General features: G+C 38.9%; 1 protein-coding gene across 1 annotated transcript in view; it reads right to left on the minus strand.

Annotated features, from left to right (window-relative positions):
• The window catches only part of Tmc1 (transmembrane channel like 1), a 162922-nt gene that overhangs the window by 21745 nt on the left and 115779 nt on the right, over nucleotides 1-25398 (minus strand). The window contains exons 9-14 of the mRNA XM_032891708.1: nucleotides 20861-21003; nucleotides 15817-15961; nucleotides 14749-14943; nucleotides 12579-12758; nucleotides 12289-12450; nucleotides 6493-6621 (exon numbers count right to left, since the gene is read on the minus strand). Of these exons, the coding sequence (XP_032747599.1) occupies nucleotides 6493-6621; nucleotides 12289-12450; nucleotides 12579-12758; nucleotides 14749-14943; nucleotides 15817-15961; nucleotides 20861-21003 (954 nt within the window). The remainder of the gene's footprint in view (nucleotides 1-6492; nucleotides 6622-12288; nucleotides 12451-12578; nucleotides 12759-14748; nucleotides 14944-15816; nucleotides 15962-20860; nucleotides 21004-25398) is intronic.

Raw genomic sequence — 25398 nt, forward strand, 5'->3', positions numbered from 1 at the left:
CAGTCACATAAGATAAGACAAATAAATCTTTTAAAACAAAGTACAAAGGACACCACAGGAATCCCTAGACGCCTCAAACACAGCAAAGGCAGGTAAAGGAATAAAGTGTTGGTTATCTAAACTGATGGGAAACAGGAAGGATGCCAGGGGGTCCTCTGGGCCCTGTAGTCTTTATGTACAGACATTTAGTTTGATTTACATTTGAGGGGTAAGATTTGCCCAGTGTTTTCTGACTACATGAGCTTGGCCAGTGACTCATCTCTTTAGGACCCAGTTTCTTCACAGATCAATTGATAAAATAAAATAAATAGGCCCAGAATCAGCACGGTATAGTCCATAAAACCAATATGGACGGCCATCTGCTTTTGTCAGTGATTTTTTTTTCTTATAATTAGGCCAGAGCTGAGCCTCCTCCATGCACTGTTTTAGATTTAGGTTAAAACAGAGTTCACCATCTGAAGCAGAGAGTACAGCACTTGCAAAGTCTAAAATATCACCCATCCCTTTTCAGAAAAGTCACCAATTTTTTTAACTGGAAAATTTCTAGCATCCCTTTGTCACCTAAAATCTCATATTTATTGAAATCTTGGCACCGTGATTTAAAAAGTACTATGCCACAGAGTAGATACATAACACCCCACTCTAAAAAGGACATTTATGAGAAGGCAAAACAGTTACTCAGATATGCATATGACTCAGGTGTCCATTCTTTTGGAGGTGTGTTTTGTGAAACCATGAGATTATACTTTAAGTATTAAAACAATTAAGTATTACATGTTGAGAATCAAACCAATAATATCAAATATCAGTTAAATTGTAATATAATTGTTTAATCACCTCTGAAGTGGGGAAATGCACTAAGAAGTAAATGGTGCATAAGAAGGGGAAAACAGCAAGTCTCCTCGAAACCTGAGATGAGGTAGGGGTAGTGGAGGAAGTTAACCCGTGGCACTCACCACAACAGAAGGACTCATTTGTATTTGGTTGGAGGTTAATAACCAAGGGGATGGAAGCCATATTGTTTTACTTTGGGGACTTGACAGTGGGTTAGAATCAGGCATCTACTCAGGGAAGACATATGGTTCACTGGACAAACACCCTGGGGAAAACCATTGTGTCCCTGCAAATTGAGTTATCTGGAGCAGAATGCCACCATACAGATGTTATGAAATGTAGTTCAGGATCTCAGAGTCAATGTACTCTGCCTTTGCAATGACCTCGCTGGCCATTTTCACACAATTTCCAATTCCCACAGCTGAACAACTGCCTTGCTGCTACAGGCTAGTCTGGGTTGTGGATCCAGCCCAGCAGTGCTTGTGTGTGGTCTCCAGACTGGAGTAAGCAGATCAGCAAGGAGTGGTAAGAATAGTTAATATCTGGGCCCTATCCCAGAGCTACTGAATAGAACTACTAAATCCTCCTAGGCCCTGTGCAGACTCTGATATTTGACTAAGTTTGAGTAGCGTGGATCTAGGATAAGCTCAAGCCTCAACTACTAGGGTAATTCAACCTAGCTTTGTTCTTCAACCTAGCTGAGAAGCAGGATCACGGTAACTTTGGATTGAGTCTATCCATATAGTGGGGTGCAACGTCAAATGAAGCCTGATTTTTAGGTTCTCCTCATTCTTGTCCCATCAAGGTACACCCAAGTCTCCTTACTGCCCCTCCATCATGCTGTCTTCCTGATGGCAGTTTCAGACTACCTCATATCTACCTAGGAAATATCATCTTCTGTCCTTCACCCATTTATCTTTACTCCATTCAACTGAATGTGTCCAATCCAGGCAGCATTTAAAGTTTTAAAAGCTTTCATTCTTTGGCAGAGTGTTTAAATATCGTGAGTTATAGAGAAAGTTCAACATGGCGGAAGTCTGGTTAATGGTTTCAAGTCAAACAGACGGAGATTTCAGTCGTAGCTTCACCTGGTTTTATGTCATTAATTTAACAGTCTCGATGCCTTTATTTGGAGTTTGTTAAGGGAAAAGAAATAATAGCTCTTTCACAGCATTGACAGTTTGCTTACTTTGAATGAAGAAATAATTTGCAAGTGTAAATTATTTGTAACACTTCTGATAAATAGTAAATTCTATGTAAAAATAGACTGCTAAAGAAGGCCAAATGATAGAACTCCACTCAGACAGTCTGACTATCCTACACGGTTATGGAACATCTTGAGCCTCTCCTTTAGACCTCAAGGAAATGTCCCATGGTTCAATTACTATTAATACAACAAAGATCTCCTTAAAGATACAAGTATAAAGCTGACTGTGAATTGCTCACACATGCTGACATTCAATCCTATGTCTCCTCAGATCTCTTGACTTCGTTTCTTGATTCATACCAAGCTTACTATCAGTGTATATTAAATGCTAGGTGAAGATATTTTTCATTGAATTGTTGAACAACAACAAAAACGAAAGAAAAGAGAATTTTAAGAGAGAAAAAGTACCTTTTATCTGATCACACAAATCAACTTAGGAAAATTCATAAGGAACAAATTCGTGGACACCATAAAGATGTGTCTATGATGATGATGGTTATATTAATATGATTAAATATCATCATGACAATTATTATCATGACATCATGACAGTTATTTTGACAAAAATATAGTTTCAAGTGACAACAAATAAACTACTGTAAAGTATTCTAAATCCATCTAAACAGTAACACAAAACCATTGAAAACCATATCATATTTTAAAAGAACAATATTAGGTCATTAGTGGAAAAATTGACTAATGTGAAAATTACCATGGTAAAAATAAGATAGACTTGAAAAAGTAGGTATTGAATGTTTTCCATCATGTGTGGAATATAGGGGGGCCTAGAATGGATGTGATATTAAAACTTAGACAATCAACGGTATTGAAGGGGAAAGTAAGAGAGAACAAGCAATGTGTGACTAGTAAAATATAGTACTCCCATATTGTAGTATATGCTATGTTTAAGCATCATAGAAAACCACATTGTCTTATATAATTATTCTATGATAAAAATAAATAAATTTATGTTGTAGAGAACTAAGGTGGTCACTTGGTGGTAGAGCACAAGTTAGCATGACCAAGGCCTTGGGCTAAGTCCCCAGCACTCAAATAAATTTCATGTTATAGTCTAGCTGTTAGTAACATGAAGATGTGGTAACACAGTCAGTGCAGTCCCCAAAATTAGGCACATAGATTATCTACCCCTGTAATAACACACGTGTATACATACATACGCAAATATACATATTTAATGTATAATGTAATATATAAATACATAATATATATGTACATATAAATAAGATTATTTACGTCAGATAATTTACATAACCTCACGAGGATTATCTGTGGTTTTATGTTTATTTATTGTTTATTTCCCAACCATGGTTTCCCCTCTCTCTTCTCCTCCTAGTTGTTTCCCCGAAACCTCCCCTCCCCCTGCACTCCTCTGTTAATTTTTATTTTTCTTTCTTCTTATTCTATTTTATTTTATTGAAACAGGGCCTCACTATGTATATCGGAGTGGCCTTGACTTCACAAAGATATGCTTGCTTTTGTCTCCTGAGTACCGAGATTAAAGACATGTGCCACCCTATCCAACTGTGATTTTTATTATTATATTTAACTTGATTAAATTTCTAATTTTTCTACAATAATCTCACTATAGTTTTAGAATTCCAAGAAGCAAAGAAATAATATATTGTGACAGAAATGGCTACGTCTTCTCTCAGTTCCTGAAGATTCTTGGGAATCTCTCCTCACCTCATCTCAAATTTTCCTTCCAATCATTGCAAGTGATTTATAGACCAAATTGTCAATTAGCAAACCTAAAGCAAGAGCAGAGAAACCCTGTACATTTCACCTCTGAAACCCTGTCTCATTTATCTCTTCTGGGAAATGTCTTCTTCATCTCTTAAAATCCTACTCAATCTTCAAGATCAACTCAGATGCCTCCTTCCCCACAAGGTCTTTGTATTGATGGAGGTCTCTCTCTCTCTCTCTCTCCCCCTCCCTCCCTCTCTCTCTCTTCCACCCCCTCTCTAATTTTCTCTACACACAAACCAAAGACCCAGAACAATTACTCTGTCCTTGCCATTTACGTTGTATACCCTTCTTGATTCTTGGAGCTTGCAAATAAGAGTAGTGGAGTTTGTAAACCAATTGAAGAGTGAATATAAAAGCAGAAGATGGTATTTCTGCCCTTAAGACTATTTTCTCATTTGGAAATACAAGTCTGATATGTCTAGGCTTTCTAATATGTCAGCAAAAAAGATGTGTTATGTAGAAGTTCCCAGTTTTAAAATATTAGATCGTTAAAAAAAATCTAAACACTGGGTAGACAAATTAAAAATCAAGACTTCAGGTCAAAGTTGCATCCTCTCAGTGGGCTCTAGCTTCCTCATCTCTATGCCCCTCAGACCTTTCATGGGTTTGCTCAAAGTAGCCAGTCCCAGCAGGCTTCCAAGGAAATTAGTCAGCCAATTGGCAGGATGATATGATCCACTAAAAAAAGATATGTCATCCAACATTAACATTTTATAACTTGTTTTCATTCTGTGCTTTCCCTTCAAAGAACCTTCCAAAGGTAATATGAGAGAAAATTCTTTATGACTTAAAAACAGAAACTTGTTTCCTGTGCTTTGTACTAACCCAAGAGCTCTGTCAGCACAACATAAATAATAAATTTTAGTCATTTAATTACAGCTTTTATGCATCCAGGTCATGTTATATTGACTTCATATTCACAGTCAACTTTTCTACCACTTAAGAAGAAAGCATCAAGGGATAAAAGGCAAACAGACAGAAGAGAAGCCATGATCTAAGAAAGAGATGGCAATTTTTATGTCTGCCTCCGAAGAGCTGAATCAGGCCAGGAAAATAGAAATGAATCCAAGCCAGAAGAATACCTCATAGCAAGCAATAGGAGAGCTGTACAGGGCATCCAGGATCTGCCGCATTACATCATGGCCACGTATCAGAGAACATTACCTAACTGCTTCTGCCTTATCCAAGGGGCACATTAAGTGAGGGTGACAGAGATGATCTAATAAAAGGCACTGTCACAAAGTCAAATAGTGAATACCCCTTCACTGGTAGTGAGAGAATCATCGCTGGCTTAGAGCACACAACCAGATCAACTGCCCACAGAGAGACAGAGTTCTTCCAGCTGCCACTGATGCGCTGATGGTGTCAGGATGTAGAGGCACAAGTTCAACTACACAGTCAGCACAGAACATTTGCTATGTGATAAACATGGTTCAAAGAACAGACATTTGTTTACTTGTTTTTGTTTCGGTTTTTTTGTTGTGGTGATGGTAGTGTTTCATGAATGCTTGACTGTAAGAGGAGACAAGGAATAGAAGTTTTTAAAAAATTTTCAAGTAGTTGTACATCTTATACATAAACAAAACTGTAAGTTTTGATAGCATTTGATGGGCTATGTTAGACTGATGGCCAGAGAAGAACTCTGTGGAGGTGACACACTAAAGGAATGCTTAATGACAAGAAGGAATGGCCTACGTCCAATTCTAGGATAACAGCATCCTTTTGAAGCAGAAATAGTAAGTGTAAATGAAAAGACCATCTTGTGCTTGAAATTTTTAAAAGAAAAAAGTCTATATTTGTGGAAATTAGAACATAGCAACTAAACTGAGGCAGAAGAAAAGAAACAAACTTTTAGGTTCCGAGAGCCCTAAAATGGTATCTGGGGTGCCTTCATGGTGCTCACAAAGCCAATGGGAACTTAAGCACAGGGGCACCATCAGTTCTTCGATTCCTATTTTGAAGGATTAACTGAAACCTATTTTATTTGTACAAAATAGCAATGAAGGGCTGTTGGTATGCCAGACCACAGAACCATGTATGCTCTACCACTTCCCTTGAGTTGGAGAGGGACCTTAACTTGGCCTTAGAGGAAGGGCTGGTAATAGTTAAATAGGGAAACCTGTCCTTTTGTTTCAGGAAACACGGCTGCCCCTGGGCTCCATTTAGTAAAGCCCTGTCAGCAAACTGGGTCTTCCTTGAAATCTCCAGTCTCCTGCTGTTGTCCCTGTCAGGTTCTTATTAGCCTGTGAACTTCATAAAAAAAACTCCATATTCACTGAATCCTTTTATCCCCTCATGTACCACATAGGAACTGGTGCGTGATAATTGCCCAGTCCCATAATGAAATTCACAGGCCGATCTAGAATATACAGTTTCCAGCAATCTTGTATCAGCACAAACTAGCTTCATGGGAAGGGAACTGCCAATAGGGCCAAGATTTCTTTCGACATTTTAATGGACAGTTAGAGGTCCATTGCTTTAAAGAGTCTGAGCTAATTTTACTTCAGTATTGGAAAGTATGATGCTCATATCTGGACTCTTCTGAGTTATAACTGTACTGATGGCATCTCACAAGGTGACCTCACTCATGTAACTCAGAGGCATCCTGCCGCTTGTAGAACATGTATCGACAATGAATCACAGAGGGAAAAATCTAATGCAGGAAAAGTCAGTACTGTACTTACATAGCCATATTCTAAATCCCAGCACCAGCAGTAGTTGCAGAACCTCACGAAGCATGCTCTGAGGAAGTCACCAATGAGGATCGTGACATAAGTGGTCAGGACATCAGAAACTGTGAGACGCACGAATTCCTGGTATGATACAATCTTTATTAGTGCACACATTTCTATCTTCAGATGACCTTAACATTGCTATCAAAACTGTCATGTTTCTGTCACTGGCTGGAAGGCTAGAGTTAGTGATAAAAGAAAAAAATAAGAAGTTATATCTAATAAATGAAAAATAACCTCCTTGTATTTTGTTACTCTCAAACTGTCTCTATCCTTGAATCACTATACTGGTATCTTCTTTTGACTAAGAAACTTTATGACACTAAAGTTTAAAAGCTGGTAGAAAAATACTGTCCATGCAGAAATTTTAAATTTGTACCTGGCATTGAATTGTATGTTTCTAAGGTGTAAAGTGTATGGTACACAGATTAAACCTCAATGACACTCTTTAAAAAGTACTTGTTTTAGTTACCTTCCTTCTTGTTGGCCAAACTGATGACAAGAAGCTATTGCAAGAGAATAGAGTTCCCCTTGGCTTACAGTTGGTCTATTAATCAGGGAAGAAGCATAGTAGCATAAATGTGAGGTAGCTGATCATGTTACCAACACAGTGAGGAAGCAAAGACTGAAGAGCAGTGAGGTTATTCCCCACAGTTACCCACTTTCTCCAGCAGGGTTCTAACTCCTGACTGTCCTACCACCTTTCAAAACAGTACCACTAGCTCACAATAAAGTTTTCAAACACATGAGCCTATGGAGCCTATTACTAAATATTAATAATACTAAGAAGTATTATTAGTCTGTAAGTTTTTTGATTTGACTTCCATAACTCTAGATGGTTTCCTCTCTAAAATAATAAGTGCATTGTCTCATAGGGCAAGTAAGCATTTGACAAATAGTCATCAGCGAATTTCCAGCCGCATGCTTCAGACCTGGGTCTCTCAAACTCCCAGCCTCGTGAGCCACCATTACTTTCCTGGCCATGTCAGAGTACCAGGTGAAATCTTAATAACTAACATTTGTTTTATATCATAAATGAAATATATATCAACTCCCTTAGGTACAAGTTAACTATAATGTAAATAAAATAAAGGCAAAAGGTTATTGAAAACTTAGTATGTATTTTTAAATTATTTTAGCATTAGTCCCCAAGCAAAGCAACACCCATGAAAAATGACTCTAATCAGAAGGGCATTTTGACCTCAAAGCTGAGGAACAGACAGAAAAATAATAGAAAAGAAAGAGGGCCTTTGCCCATAGGTGTTTTCAAACTGGGACAAGTGGTCCCTCATCCTTGCAGGGAGTAGGAGGGAGGTTCCTGCATACAGCTTTCCGTATTATTCTTGAATTACTCTTCTTTGGTGGGTTTTTTGTCAATCTCATTGGCCTTTTTTCAGACCATCAAACTACATACTTTTTCAGGGTACTCCACACTGCATATAATCTTCATCTACTAACCTAACCTAATTCACTTCCTGTCTCAGTTCGTACGAACCGATAGCCATCATTAGAGCATTACTGGTAAAAAGCCTCCTTTGCTTGACTTACACAGGTAAGTGCTATGAAAAGCACTCGGTTCCGTGCATTTTATCTTTGCCTCGTTACCAGTGTACATTTGAAATCTTTTTATAGTTACATTGTTAATGGCCTTGCCTCTCTGTGTAAAAAATAATTTTCACAAAACTATGGTCCATTTTTTAACCCATTCATACCTCTAGTATCCAACACTGCTGGGTACATATTATCCACTAAGTAAATGGAATGAATGAATGAATGCTAGTAACTCCTAACTGTTCTGAAATGTGACCTTTTTTTCTTCTACATTCTCACTCTTCCTTTTACTTCCTGGTCAATGTTAAAACAAGATGCTGACAACTACCATGAACTAGAAGTAGGTTGGGAGGACTTTGTTTTTTTATGTCCATTCTGAATTTTAGTCTTTATCTTTTCCCAAGGTATAACATTCACATAGAATTCCTAGGGAGGATCTGAATATGGTGTTATAAACTACAAGTATCTATTCACAGATTGGGGAAGAGATACATGGCTATCAAGAACAGAGAACCCTAAAATAGTGGCTTAACCACCTCAGGAATATCATCTAAGCTTAAGTTCTGTCACACTGCACAAAGTCCCCTGAAGAACATGTCACACATCCCAACTTTACTCCTGGACATTTAGCTGAGTTGTCTAGATAGCTCAGGTCTGTAAACCCAAAGAATCACCAACAGTTCAAGGCATAACAATGCATAATGATACTATAAAGGGATTCATATATGGGAAGAAGCCTAAAGGTTGTACCTGGTGATAATTATATTTCATGGGGACAATTCACCAGCACTGAATAAAGATGACAACTCTACATTGCTGTTATGTAGGTGAGATTTAGTTCCTACAAGGTCTTAAGCAAATTTCTCTCTCTGTATTCTCATCCATACAGTGATGATCTTTAGATGGCTTAAAATTTCAAGGAGTTAGTGCTTGGCACACAAGAGGGCAATCAATGTTAGCCACTCTCACTATGGTCATCAGTCCTTGGTTTCTTATTTTTCTTTAAAACACAATGTCAGCAATAACTTCGCATGCCTACTTGGCCTACAGTTAAGGTTCTGTTGTCTGTCTTTCAAATACCAGTGGAGGTAATAATTACTATTTAAGAAACACTGCAGAGCTGAAAGGAAACCCAATTTGTTATAACGTTTTTATTGTTTGTTTGTTTGTTTATTGTTTGGTTTGGTTTGATTGCTGTTGTTCATAGAACTAAGAGAACTTTGAGTGCCACAGTGTCATGAAAAGAGGACAAAGTGGCTGGTGTTTGTGGAAACGAGTAAACATCTAGAATAATCCCATGGAACCATGAGCTTTCAGGGTACATCTTCATAATTATGCAAACTCAGTTACCTTCACCACTTCTTCATTTAAGCGAAATGGCTAAAGAGTCGAAATATTTCCAGATGCAATGATAGAGATATGGTTACCATGAGGGTCAATGCTTACCAGCACTCAAAGCTGTTGGATCCACATTGCCTTCCCTCTATCTAGTCCAATCTACATAGTCAATAGCCTATAGTTCCCCTTCCTTCTGCCTTTTGTTCCCAAAGGGGTATCAAGGATTTATGGGAGAGATGTAAATGCCAACAGGGGAAGGGGTAGTGTCTCTTAACATAATATTGAAGTAAAGAAGAGACTGCAAGTAAGGAACAGTGATGAAATGGGGAAGTTGCTACAAGTCTCACTCAGAAAACAGCACGCATCATGTTCTGAGACATGCAACATGCTCTGAGATATAAGGCATGTTCTAAGATATAAAGCATGTTCTTAGATATACATCATGTTCTGAGACATGCAGCATGTTCTGGGCCTTAAAGGGGGAAATTTTGTTAAGGCCTCAGTAAAATATTAAGGTCTAGATGGAATGTTAAGACCTAGGTAAAATGTTAAGGCCTTGGTAACAGTTACCTCACTAGCCGGACATTATAAAGAAACTTTCTCATATGTTTCTGCTGTTACTAGGAAACTTTATGATGCCAAGATTGATTATATATTGTTAAATTTTGTGTCCTTAGAAACCAATCAAGATAATAATCACTAGAACTGTTTTCTATAGTTACCTACAATAAGCTTGGATACAAACCAACCATCCAGGAGCACTTCCTGAACCTGTATATAAGCTTTTATGGTATAAGCTGCCCCTAGGGTAGATCCCCACATAAGAGAGACACCTGTACCAATATAAGAAATTATTTAAAATAAGACTTCCATTTTGAGGAGGTGTCCGGGAAAGTTTAAGTTCCCAAGACCTTCCCTGGAACTGACATCCTACTAGCAGAAAAAGACATGTACATGTAACAGTTACAGTTAGTGACATCCTAGTTGTCAAGATAAGACTTGAATTTTAGACAAGTCCCATCCTGGAAGACAAGTTAAGATAATAAGAATATTAGACAAGACAAATGCCCTGTCACAGTTTAATACCCTAACCAATGAAAACTTGGGACAGTTGTTTGTGGATTTGGGGCTTAAAAACCCTGTAAAATATTAACTTCGAGTTATGGTTCAGTTTCTGAGTCTGAACTGTGGCCCTGGTTGATCAATCCTGGGTGTATGCTCAATAAACGATCCCTGTTTGAGATTGGTGTTCGTGTGGTTTGTGAGGTGATTCCTTGACCACAACAAATTAAATACATAAAAACATCACAGAAGCTTCTACATCAGAAATACAAATTTGTCTTAGAATGATATGTCATATCTAATTAATCTCTCTCCTTGCCTCAGAAACAGCCAACATATATCTTATTCTTTACAGTTCATTCTACTGATCCTGTTAAGTGGGTGTTTACCTATCAAAGGATAGATTTCCTAGTACATTCCAGCCAGAAGCATCTTAAACAGTAAGTTTGCAAATTGTGTGTTCCGAATGTTTTAGTACTAAACGCTGGGCTGCAGATAAGGAGGTAGGTTAGGTGATTAAACGGTTCCTCAGGACCTACTTAACAAGGAGCAACAGGCTCACAGGTTCCAAGAGTTAGCATGTGAACAACCTGGAAGGCCCCTGCTCTACCCACTAAAATGTAGCCCACAAGTATTTTTCTTTTAAGCTTTTAGTTTTTTCTTCATGATTGTTTCTAGAAACATGTATGGCATGTGTAAGTTCTGAAAATCTAGCAGCCAGCACTAAGAAAGGAGCTTATCTGATCCCCAAGTGCTTAGAAAGTAAAATAAATCACAATATTTTTTCAGACTATACATTCTCTAGTCCATCTTCAATCACATAATTCTAGTGTTAGATATATGCTATTTAACTTTCACTCCGGTAACTGACATCACAATTGGCTTAATTGTAGTCTCACGGACATCAGACCAAAAGCAACAAAGTCTTTTGAGTTCACATTTGCTGGTATTGCATTGCTTTAGTAAGACTTATGCTAATATATTGATTTTCTTATCCTACAGAAAATATTACTTAAAAACCTGTTCAAATAATTCACAAAGACTGCACGACTGATACAGCTGAACTGCTATCTTCTAGGAACACTCAAATATATTTAAACTGTACTATATTTGATGAACTAAGGTTGAAGGCACACTAAGAGTGTTTTCTCCAATGAGATAAAATCACAAGCTTCACAAAGCATAGAGAAGAACTGTACAGAAGTGGGAGAGCTGAAACAGCATCTCTGGTTGTTTTTGTTCAGTTTTTAATTTCCTTTATTGGACAGTAAGCAATGAGATCTTATTTCTTTTATCTTGTAGGATATCACTAGTCTTAGACTAGGGTCACTTACATAACCACTATAAAAACAAATAACTTAAAATAGAATTTCCTTTAAGGCTTAAGGGCAAATTATTAGATAAAAATTGATATCATAAAACCACTAGAGTATTATAATCAAAGAGCGGGGCTTTTTTTATATAAAAACAAATAACACTAAATAGAGCTCCACATGAATGCCATTTGAGTCTGTATCTAAATTTGGGTGCTTTGTTAGAATATAATAGGAGGCATGGTGCTCTTCATTCGATTGTAAGCTATCTTCTTATACACAGCTATAAAAGGGTGTAAAAAGAGAAAATGTTTGTATCCGTCTCCCTGAGCTAATACATTTGAAAGTCAGAGCCAGAAAATTCTAAGAATTCAATAAACTGCCCCCATTTTTATTAATAAACAAAAAACATAAGGCCTTAGAGTTTTGAAAGAAATATTCAGCCTATTGGTCCACTAATGACATATACTTCTTTTTATGTTACCTGCCCCACCATTGTTTCCCAGCAGGGACCTCGGGGTACATCTGCAGGATGAACAAAAAAGGGTGGTCCTGTCGTGTTCCCAGAGAGAGATTCATTGTAAGCCTTAATCATGTTGGCTTCCCACAGGGTAATATTGGCCTTCACGAGCTTCTCCTCTTCAATCTAGAAATCAAAAAAATAAAAAAGTAGAAAAGAAAATAACCCTGCACCATTTCAGAGGCAATTCTGGTAATCTGCAGACTAGGAAATTGGCACACTGATGGCAAAGACAACCACGACCCTAGACTTACCTTGTTGTTAATCTCATCCATCAAGGCGAGAATGAATACATACAAGTTGCCTAGAAGAAGAGCAAAAATTCGTCCCAGGAGCCACTTGAGAGCGATGAGAGGATGGTAATCTTCCAGTTCAGCAAATAAGTCAAACAGCGTGGGACAGAACATCCCCAGGAGGGACATAACCATGTTCATCTACAGGGAGACATGGTTGAAAAGATTTTCAGCGAGGTTCCTTTAATACTTTATAAAACTAAAGATTATGCCATGCATTCTTAGTATTTGTTCTCAAGTAAACAACAAAGGCAATATCCAATTAATATTTGCAGGCTACATATATGAGTTTGTGTATATGCCCATAATAATGTTTTCTTGGTATACTTAGCGTGTAAGTTTTATCATTCTGCCCAGAGAACACATTGTTCTATGTGGCTACTGATATACTGATGCATGGAACTTTGGAAATGATATACTTGACAATGAGGTAAAGAGAAAGCAAAGACTAGAGGCAACTCTTAGAACATGTTCTCTAAATACCTGGCTCAAACTGTCAGCACTAGACTTTTTTTTATTTTTCCCTGTACACTCCATATTTTGAATGATTAGAATTACTAGAATATATTTAGAATACAGTTGCTATTTTTTCCAAGTTTTTATTAAGAATACCTATTAGGATGATCAAGAAGATACACAACTCAGCATAGAAAATCATCATGAAATATTCCCAACTGAACCTAAAAATTTAGCAGATTCTGTGCAACTGTAAGTTTGTTTTGGTAGCAGTATGGGGGTTATGTTTGAGTCACCATTATAATCTTCATTTGTATGTAGATCTCAGAGTCCCTCTAAAACAGATATTAAGCCAGTTCTTATAAAGACTAATTCTTTTCTGTGTATTGCGATAGGCTAGCCTAGCATTCACTGTGCCCAGGTGACTTCAAACTCACTAAACCTCAGCTCCTGAGTGATGGGAAGAAATGAATGTCAAGCACTGTTAAGCACTGTTCATCGTTTAGTGTGGTTCATTTATACTTAAATGTGACCATTGTGCCATGGGCGCAATGAACATTTCACTTGCAATCACTATTAATATTACGAGAGTATTTTGAAAAAAAAAAACTTGGTAAATGTTTTATGCTGGGTTTCTTTTTCCTTTAAGGGAAAAAAAATCCCTCTACTTAATGACTGACACTTTACAGGTTTCCACGAACAACCACTGATACTGTTATCTCTAAACGTGTGTGGGGTTCGTTTCCACTGTTACCACTTCTTAAGTTTCTATATGGTTCTAAAGTAGAGGCATTTTAATATTTCAACTATCACTTGCCAGTCAGGATGTTTCTAAGAAACCGTACATTTATGAAGAGTCATCTCAAAATTCTTCCATCTACAGAGCTTTGTAAAATTTCCATCTGGAAAACCTAAATATCTCATGTCATAAATCTGTGTGCATGCTTTGAAAAGGCCCAAGTTCAAATTAATGTCATTGTGGTACCCAGAAACCTTAACGCAAGTGACCAGGCTCCAGAACAACCCAGGATGGTTGAGTTTCTAATTCTAAATATGTATGCTAATCACCTCTCTCCTACACACTAATTGGAAAGATGCTCTGTGGGCAAATCTGACCAAGAGCTAGCCTTCCTCATTTGAATCGCTGAAGGTCAAAGGCTTTGGTACGAAAGAGACAGATATGTCACTAGAACTCATTTGAAAAGCCTGGAAACATAAAATTAGGCAGTCAGTATGATGCTTCCTATGAAATAGGTTTAGAAATGATGGCGAAGAGCATCAGAAGCTGACATTTCAGGTACAGAAGTGAGAGCTTGGAGGAAGTAATGTTGGGTCATAGGAAGAGCCTTAGATTTGAAATCAAACTTCCAGGCTGTCGCTGTGGTTTTCCTAACTTGGACTGCCACACGGTCTCTCCTAAGGTCTAGCTTTCTCTCTGTAAAATACTCTCTTCTCTCTCTCCGTTCTAACTCCCCATCTTCTCTGACATTGAAATCCCAACAGCACAACAGAAATGGCAGCCCAGCGGCGGAAAGCGTTCCATGTGGTGGTTAGCTGGGGAGCAGAATGGAGGAGTAGGCAGAGAGCATCCTTGTCTCACACTCGGCTACAGAGCACAACCCGCAAGACGGCAATTCTCAGTTTCTAGGCACGTCAGAAGCATGCAGAGACGAACTTCATTCTTTTCCCACCACCCAAGGGTGTCAGGATCTTGCTGGGCAAATTCCTGGGATCGCTTCACAGCCCAAAAGATGAGGTATCCACTTGCACCAAGTGTTAGGAACACGAAGAAGTTAGCAAGAAACCTCAGGAATCTGATGAGGTGGATGTTCTCCTCCACCTGGGCTGCTCTCTCTTCAATGATGGCTTCCTGCAGCCAGGCAAAGCAGAGTGGGAGAGAGACACAGCCGTGAGAAGGATCATTCATTGACAAAAAAAAAAAAAAAAGACACAAAACTGTACACTAAATCTGACATTCCATAAAGTGGATGAATATAGACAGAAAAAGACAGTGGACTGGTAGGGCTAGAGGGTGGTAAGTTTGGGGCCAGCATCTGCTAAATAACAAGCTTGAGGCTGGCATGGGCTACACAAGACCCTTCTCAAACATCCTAGCATAAAAATAATAACAAAGGGCAAAAGACAGAAAGGGAGTATACTCATCCAACATAACACTGGAGGAATCTTCATTCTAAATGGCACTCTCCCAGTCCTTTGGAGGGGGCGTGAATGTAAGGCTTGATTTTAATGAAACAATTTCATATAGCTTATACGGGCCTCAACCTCACTTTGCTTCTGAGCCTGTACTTGAATTCCAGATCCTCCTACTTCCGTCTCCCAAACACAACTGTGCAACCATGTCCTGCTCTCCCAGTATTATTTTTAAAGCCATTTTCTAAGACCTTAGAGTCAATTTACACACTGAGCCTACATGTTTCTGTAAAGAGCTGGTGATCACTGTCACGTTATTTGAACTATCTGATTCCAATAACCAGTGAGCTATTTTAACCAAATAGCATAATTTTATTACTAAATTTGGAAAGGAAAAGTCCCAGAGACAGAAGGGCAGCTGCTGGGGGTCACAGGACATTTCTGTCCCAATCAGACTCGTGTCCACCTCCTGGTATGCAGCAATGATGAGAGCATCCGTCTCCTAACTGTCAAGATATTGATGATTGATATTGAATGCCTCCAATGTTAGTCTTAGAAATCAAAATAAGCGTTTGGGGCTCTGTGCCTTTACCTTAAAGTTCATCGTGATAGAATTAAATTTGTTGTCAGCTGTTTCGGGGTTACCAATCAGATAGTCCCAGCTACAGAACACCTTCCAGCTGAAGTTGAAAGTGTTGTCATCGCCACCTCCATCATCACCAATGTTTTTGGTCATCCTGTAAAAGCAGGTGTTTAATTCAGCAGCCGGAAGGAGAAAGAGAGGCAGCCGAGGAATGAGAAAACAACAGTCACAGGTAAACTGGAAACTGTCTAGAGAGCAGCCTTAGTTATATGGAAAACAGTCTATTCAAATAAATGGACAATGGGAACACTGATTTTTAAATTTTATGGGTTTCGTATTCCTTAATTTTCCCATTCGGTGGTGATCAAAAGCTACTACACACTGATGATTTAAATACCTATAGAAGCTGGCAGGAAGCTGACAGAATAAACCACTTAAAGAAAGAATGCGGGATTACTTTAAGAGTGATAAAGATTCCTGAATTGTACTCTTCAAAAGAAACTGAGACTAAGAGTGGATTGTAAAAAAATTCAAAAAAACAAAAACAAAAAAGTCCCGAAAAACAGTGCAATAAAATGTCACAGGACCTAGGCCAGAATCACTGGCCCTGCCTTTGTGTACAGTCCACTTCCCTTGCTGAGCACCACGACAGTAAAGACTTTGTCTTATTTGTCATTAAGTTCCTAGGCAGAGAGCTCCCTAGATTGCTCCTTGTAAAGACATTATACAGTTTTTAAATAAATAGATGTCACCTTGGCACTGAGAAAAGCTTTGCCACTAAACGCATATATCACGAAGAGCCTTTTGTATACTCGCTTGCTATGGGATTGCTTTCCAGTTTGTCCTTGACATTATAAAAGGGCTGACCACGTCAGCCTCACTTTGTAAATACTTGCCATTCATCCTGGATCGTGTTTGTGAGAGGAGAATTTTGCATTTTGAAACTCGTAAGTCTAGATCCAGCTCATAAAGCAGTGACATGAAATGGAACTTGGTGACTTTAGGTCTCTCATACGTCACTGCCCTTCTGTTCCAAGCACCTTTGAAATAAGGCCAACTGTGGCTTGGAGAGAAGGAGGAGCCAGTCATGTGCTATGTTAGATCTGCCAGGAGCTTATGTTCCCATAGGCAAGGAACATGAGTCTTTCTCATGTTCTCTCAGAGCCTTTAAAGGCAGTCATGGGGTCTGATGTATCATTAGAAACAGCAAACATTATCATTTGTAGTGGAAATATTATGAAAATGTCCTGTAATGTACTTGAGGTTTGATAAACTGATATTTGAAGGAAAATTTAGCACAAGAGCCATATCAAGGCTTTTTAATTCTAAAGGGTCTTAAAAATGGACAAAAATATTATTTACTTATTTACTTAAATTATTATTAGGGGGGAGGGTGAGACAGGATTTTTCTGTGTAGTCTTGGTTGTCTCTGTAGATCAGGCTGGCCTTGCTGACAGATGACTCCTCCTTAGAGATTAGGAAAATAAGAATGGAGGTGGAGCAGTAGTTCTCAACCTTCCTAATGCTATGATCCTTTAATATAGCTCCTCATGCGATGCGGACCCAGAACCCAGTTAATTCATAACTATAATCGTGCTACTGCTATGAATTGTGGCATGAATATCTGCTTTCCAATGGTCTTAGGAAACCCCTATGAAAGGGTTGTTACGCCCCCAAGGGGTAATGACCCAAGATGAGAATCACTTGATTAGAGATTGGTGTTCAAAACTCTGTTCTGGCCGAGTGAGCTTGGCCTGGTCATAAAGCCACTGAACCTTAAATTTCCATCCACTCTGTGAGAATAACTAATATGTCCTCAGTTCACTTCACAAAACACCCTGAAGGAACAAAGTGGTCTAAGGGACGATGAAGAACACAGGTGGCGACTAGTGAGTGGCAGAGAACTTTTCACCTACAAAAAGAAATTGGTTTCAAACAAGTCCTAAGGGCAGATGGACTTCAGTACTCTCTTATTTAATGGTCTGTAAAATGGCATTAGAGTTGCTTTGTAGTGCTTAGGAGGTAAAGGTTTTCTCTGGAGATGGAGCTCAGTAGAGTGCTAGCCTAGCACACATGAGGCTTCGCACCAAATCCTCAGCACAACATAAAGCAGGTATGGCAGTACATGCTTGTAACCCTATCACTCTGGAAGAAGTAAATTTGAGGCCAGCCTGGGATACATGAGTGCCTATCTTGAATGAATGAATGAATGAATTAATTAATTAATTAATTAAAAATAATAAACACAGAAACAACAAAAAACAGAACAGCTAAAAGTTTTTAATGAAGTATGGTAAGTACATGTTAGGCAAATACTGATAATTATTTGAAATATGAATTATGATTTTGTTAGACATTCACAAATATGGATACTGCCAACTTTCCCACTTTAACAATTACTTGTGTTTATGCTTATACCAGTTTATGATATATGGTGGTTTAGGATACATACAAGATAGTTGTGGGATGATGTCATACAGGTGAGGCAGGTACAAGATAGAACGAGGCCTGGACGAGAAGAATGAGAACGTCATTGGACGAGAAGGAAGGATCGGCGGGAGAAAAGTTTGATGGAAGAGGAGGAGACTGGAATGGAAAGGAGGGAGATTGGAGGAGACTGGGAGAGAAACCGCCAACAGAACATGGGACCATGGAGGCTGACGTTGAGGTTCCACTCTGTGTATTTAGAGGTTGTTAGGAATATTCTTAAGGGATGGATGTGTATAGGGCTTTGTATGTTTAGGTGGGCAATTATATCTTATCAATTGGATCGGAGGTTATTGTATGTTCTTTCTGGGAGTGTGTAGCAGCAGAGACACTGGGCCACCACGGAGTTGGGGTATGTGTTTTTGGCAAGATGTCTAGCAGATATCTTGGGGCACTGCAGTGTCAATTCTAGTGGGGGTAAAAGACAGCCCCTTTTTTATAATTTTACAGCAACAGATAGTATACGTAGATAAAACTTTAACATCATTTACAGCTTACCTAAGACAATGTAAGGTATGGGAGGATGTTTTAGTTTATTCTATGAATGCTATTATTGTCATGATCCCAAGCAGAATGAATATAGAATATAGCACTGCCAGGAAGCCTTGTGGTAAGGAAGCCTTGGGAGAGCCTCCGGGGCTAGGGTGGCATTAATAAGCTCCTCATTCAGCACTTTCAATGAATTATTCAGTTCTTTCCTGCAGTTTGACAGATGTGAGCTATGCCAGTCAAACCTAGACATTTTAGCTTATAGAATTCTTTTGCGTAAGAACATCTAGATTTAAGAAGAAAATCACTTTTAGTCTGAGATTATTAGCTCTAAATACTGTAGAGAAGCTGATGGTTGCCCATCCACAGTGAGCATTACAACGTTCACCTGTGCTAGTTTGCCTTCAAAATGTATATATTGCATTTATGATCTGGATTTCAGATCTTTGAAGAAGGAGAAGGGAAAATATGATGTAATATTAAGGCAACCAATTACCCATTTGCCAAGAATTCCTATGATATTCAGACCTAAACCAGGAGAGTCCTGGCTGGGCTAACAAAGAATTCTACTTTGAGTGCTCAAAATAATTTCTTTTTTATTTTATTTTCTAACTTAAATAATTTAAAGTAGATATTTCCTCCTACTTTGTGAGTGATGGTGATTAAGTACAAGCAAGGACAATGTTACAATACACTCTCCTTGATTTTAGTAGTTAGGTCCTGCAGTGGTTTGAATGAGCTTGACCCAGGGAGTGGCACTATTAGGAGAAAGTGTGTCACTTTGGGGTGGGTTTTGAGACCCTCTGCCTCCTTGCCTGGAAGTTAGTCTTCTCCTAACTGCTTTCTAATCAAGATTTAGGACTCTTGATTCCTCCTCTAGTACAAAGTGTGCCTGAACCCTGCCGTGCTTATTGTCATGATGATAATAAACTGAACCTCTGAACCTGGAAGCCATCCCCAATTAAATGTTGTCTCCTACAAGAGTTGCCTTGGTCATGGTGTCTCTTCTCACCAATGGAAACCCTAACTATGACAGGTCCCTGTCTATTAGAGTGATGAATCCCATAAATCCACTATTATCCCAACAGAACAGAGAATTCAAGTAGGAGGTAGCAACAGAAAACATGACAAGTAATTTGACATGACACAAACATGCAGATATCACCTAATCTTCTACCAAATGCTGTTTCCTACATTGGCAGTGGGAGTGAAAGCCATGGATCTGCCGATAGAGCAGGACGCTCAATCACTTCATCATATAACAAGTCACCCAAGCACCATGACAAAAGGAGGTCCAAAATCAGACTGGCCTGGCTCAAATATGAATAATTTTGAGAAGAGAAAATAGAGTTAGAACCTAGCCATGATCTTAAATGGTATCTTTAAGAAAACTTGAAAAACCACCATATCTCCTGGAACATTGTTACTATAATGTGAGCTATCAAGGAGCAAGAGTTTACCAAACACTGGAAAATGATCCATGGACAGTACAACAGACACCAAAGGCCTAGTTACTGCACCCAGAACACATAAAATACTGCAAAGATAATTTTATGAGGATAATATGATGAAATGCTAATACTCATTAAGTAAATTATATTATCAAAATTACATTTATTTTTTCCGTATTATCACTAAAAACATTTCACATCTATTGTGCTTGCCTTATTCAATACTTTGAATTTAAATAATATTAATTTTAAATTATTTTAATTCACTTGCCAGAATATTATTTTAGTTGTCTATTACTGCAATACCTTTAGTTGTCTATTAAAGCAATTAAATAAATGGCTTTATTGAAGGCCAGGTGCACATGATATGCAAGTACTCTACCACTGATTTTATTTCCAACCTTGCATGCTGCCACTTTCTGACCCTGTGGAGTGCCCTGAAGGCCTGTGTTTGTGTCAAAGACTTGTTTTGAGGACCTAATAGTTTAATATTAGTGTTGATTCATCTCTTAAACACTTACCATTTTTTAAACACTTACCATTCTCTAAACATGAAATAGTATCAAAATTATATCCAGTTCTCAAAATGATTTTGATTGACTCCATAAATAAGATTAAAAACTTACGCTTTGAGGACAACCAGAAAGCTGTATCCAATGCACATAATCCCCACCAGGAAGTAGGAAAGAGGTAGCCGGAAATTCAGCCATCCGATTGTGCGTTTATTGTCGTAATAGCCATAAAAGAGGACAGAGTACTGTGCCAGGCCCTAAAAATCCAACAACAAAACCACTTAGCAGATGTTGTAAAGAGGAACACGAAGGAAAAAAATGGACTCTAAGAGGCTCTACCCAGCAGATAGCTCAGACAGATACAGACACCCACAGCCAAACAGTGGCTGGAGCTTAGGGATTCTTATGGAAAAATAGAAAGAAGGATTACAGGCCCCAAAGGGGATAGGAACTCCACAGGAAGACCAACAATGTCAAATAACCTGGACCTTTGGGGCTCTCAGAGTCTAAACTACCAACCAAAGAACATATACAGGCTGGACCTAGGCCTCTCTGCTCTTAAGTAACAATTGTGCAGCTTGACCTTTGTTTGGGTCCTGAACAACTGGAGTAGGAGCTGTCCCACAAGCTGCTGCCTGTCTGTGGGACATGTTCTACTAGCTGGGCTGCCTTGTCTGGCCTCAGAGGGAGAGGAAGCACTAGCCTCCCAGAGACTTGAAATGATGGGGGTGGGAGGTATGAGGGAAAACACAGGGGGCCCCCAACCCACTCAGAAGAGGTGGGGATGAGGGAAGTGACTTGTGAGAGGGAGTGACTGAAAGGGGTGCAGTAAGCAGGATGTAAAGTGAATAAGTTTAAAAAAAGCATAAATTAAATTTAAAAAAATAAAAATAAAAGTGTTCTTATAAAAGAAAATAAGAATAATAGAGTGACATTAATTTCAACTGAGGTCACAGACTGACATGAGCCCTATTTTTTGTTCCATAGAGTTAATGTTTCAGTTGTCATATTCATTGGCATCTTCTTGATTCAGATGAACTTCAGGGACATCTAAATAGATAAAATTTTTAACCATATGTTGGCTGGCTCCAATGTGGAGCTGTTACTGTGAAATGTCCATTGAGTTAAAAATCAAAACAACTGTCCTGGAACCACTTAAAGAATTTATGTACCATACATGTAGGGGGACTCTAGAATGTGCCTTCCATTAAATCTTGTTCATTTCCTGTCACTTCAGATATAATAGACCTGGTCCCCTTAACCAAAGAAGTTGTGTCTCTTAGCACAAGTAAGAAAGTGAGATGATACTGGAATCACTGAACATCCCTCAGGCAGAATGGCACCACTCCTTCATAACAGCCATGCTCATCTCTGCAGAACAGCTTTCCCCTAAATTACCTGCCCAGGTAGAGTCATCATCCCTTGAAGTCATCAAATGCCCACCCCTGCACACAGAATGCTGAGGTATTCTGATGCTACTTTCTCTACTATCGTCTTTCTCTCTTCCATCTTCAATCTTGAAGCATTCTTTCCATAACATATCACACATCCACTCACCGGCTCCTGCCTCACTTCTCTTTGAGAATCAGTAACTGTTTTGCTTTGTGAAATAATTGGACAGTTTGGAGGTAATTGTTTTGAAATCAGATGAGTTACTTTTGAAACTCTTACTAAAGCCAGTTGGCTGTCATAGATGTCATTTATATCAACTGAACTGGTAGGACTCTAAGACCTACCAGTGTATGAGGAGAAAATGAAGGTTCAGCAACATAGAGAGAAAGGGGATAAAGAGTCCTGGCTAATAAATTCTAGAAGGAGAATGAAGAGAAGGAATTAAGAAATTTGACTTAAACAAAGATGATGGTTAGACCAAACATGATGCTAAAAAGATCTGAAAACTACTTTTTTCAACTTTTGGTTTTAGTACCAGAAGAACCAGGAGAAAATAGAATGGTTACATGCATAGACACACACAAATGCACACACATGCACACACCACACCTACACATCTCAAATGAGTTTGGGGATTTAACCAGGGCAAGATGAGATATAAGGGCTATAGGCAAATAATCATCTACTAAGCCCCTCCTTACTGTGTAGGTCTGTGCCTTCAATTCTTTATCTTAAGACACGAAGCCTGGGGCTGGAGAGATGGCTCAGTGATTAAGAGCACCAACTGCTCTTCCAGAGGTCCTGAGTTCAAATCCCAGCAACCACAGGGTGGCTCACAGCCATCTGTAATGGGATCTGATGTCCTCTTCTGGTGTGTCTGAAGACAGTAACAGTGTGGTCATATGAATAAAATAAATCTTTAAAAACAAAAAAAGGAACCCCTTCTGTGATGGTTAAGTCTGTGAATGAGTGAGTGGATGCCGGAAATCCGATGTTAAACAGTTTCCGATGTGTCATTGGACCTGTTTCTGATGAGTGTAGAAAAAGCAAATTACTGTTCCCAGCATCAGAACACCACATTCAATGAGACCAAGTAGAAAAATGGACAGAAGGGAAGTGTTCACCCCTGCCTTTCTTGTCGCAATGCTTGTGCTGGGACCCATCTTCTCACCACCTCCTGCCCCCTCAGACTGCAGCTCATATAGTGCGTTTCCAGGTGCTCACAGGCTTCAGAGGTCTCTGGCTTATAGATGGAAGCTCTACATGGGATGTCTCTGCCTTGATAATTGTGGGTTAATTTTGTAAAATGATTATCTTCATATATATTATATGGGTGTGTTATAAATAATGTTCTGTAGGCTTTATTAATTTTAATTATGTGCAATATATAAAGACATATATAAAATGTAAATGTAAACTATATTTCCACATATATTGGTTATGGGTAATTTACCTGGAAAACTCTGATCAATTCAACCTAACAGAATATTTGGAGTTAAACAATTCACATAAACGTCTTTTAGGGAGTAAGGGGGCTAATCTTATGACCAATAAGAAACCAAATAGGGTGAATGGGCAAAATGCCATAGATGCAGAAATCTTCAGCCCCGGAGACTTTGTCCTGGTGAGAGTTTCTGGCTCCCTTTCGCATGCCACGTTGTTTTACATTCAAGCCTCCTCTTGCCTGTCCTGAGCCCCTGTGCTGGTTCCTTTGTGTCAGGACAATGAGAATGGAATCTGATAAGACCAGACACTTGACCTCTGGTTCAGTTTAAAGGTTACATCCTCAGCTTTTTGTTTATTTTTTTATAAGCATGGGACGGGACAACGCATATCATTTTCTACACCATTGATTTGTCTCAGCAACCAGCCCTTACTCGGTTCCTTATGCAACCCTGGCATTCCGTAATACTACAGTAACGGTATCAACTAATACATTTTGTTGATAACTTAGTAGCAGTTATTTCTTCTTACAGAGCCGTCTAGTGAACCCTGAGAAGTTCTTGCTTTCTGAGTACTGCATTCTTCCTCACCAGAATGTCTCTTTCACAAGTAGAACTTCTCTAATGCCCTCAGCCTTTCTCTAACTCCCGACCGCAGACCAGGGAACAGAATCAAGTCCGAGAGTAGGGCAGAAGTGATGTGAGAGAGCTCATGATTCCCTTCTGGGAGCACATACTGGCTTTGTCTGCCCATGCAAATGGACACCTGCTGGGCACAAGGTCTGGCTATGGCAACAGAGCCTACTTTTCCATAAAAGATACTGTACTTTTCATGCCTGGCTTGGCTTTATTGTTTCCTCTGGTTAGCTCAAAACTTAGTTAGATAATGGAGAAGTAATTTACCACAGCATTGCCCTTCAACTAACACATATGAATATTCAGTAGTTGCTACCTTGATATATATTTTTCAGGTAAACAAACTCAACCTTGAACAAGTTATGTAACATGAGGGAGTTTTTGCACACACTCCATGCATTTGACTGCCGTGCTTTCTTTGTCTCCCCAGGATGTGGATTGCATTAGCACCGTATCTTCACAGGGAAAGAAATGAGGCATGACATCATCATCAATCTAGCAGCAAATGGTCCTTGGACATCTTATTTTTTTGAAAAGATTTCAAAGTGTTTCATCTCTATACCCTTAAATATTATAGACTGGCATCTTTTATAATTCGTAATCACAATACTAGCAGCATTAGGAAGACATCTTGCATGAGAAGAGAACGGAGAGCATCAAGAGCTGCTGGTTAAATCAGTCCAATAGTTTCTACAGGGAGCTGGCTCGGCTACAACATGTCCCGTTTAACATATGTTCAAAGCAGTCACTTCATAAATAGTAGACTGTACCAGTCTAGGGGAGAGTCCTCTCAATGCCCATGTGTATGGGGGCAGGGAGACATGACAGTGCTGATTATTCATAAAGCTTCTTTCCATTCTCCTATTGCTACACATGCAATCAAGTGTGTATGTGAGTATTGCAAAATTCAATTTTAATTTCTAAAGCTTTATTAAATCCATCGTAGGAGTATAGTGATGGTTAAACATGAGTTGAGAATCCTAGAAGAGGAACATCCTCCTCAGTCATGCAGTGGGCATGCCACGTGTCTTCCCCCTTCCCTTAAAGGCTTTCAACTATAGCAGTGCACATCTGGAAGTGACCGAAATAGCAATGGCTCCTAGGCCAGCCACAGCTGTACTCAGTTGCTATGTTAGTGGGTCCTGATTTCCCTACGGGAGAATTCTCCGCTCCTCCCCCAAA

This window comes from Rattus rattus, chromosome 2, assembly GCF_011064425.1.
Source record: "Rattus rattus isolate New Zealand chromosome 2, Rrattus_CSIRO_v1, whole genome shotgun sequence".
Lineage (NCBI taxonomy): Eukaryota > Metazoa > Chordata > Mammalia > Rodentia > Muridae > Rattus > Rattus rattus.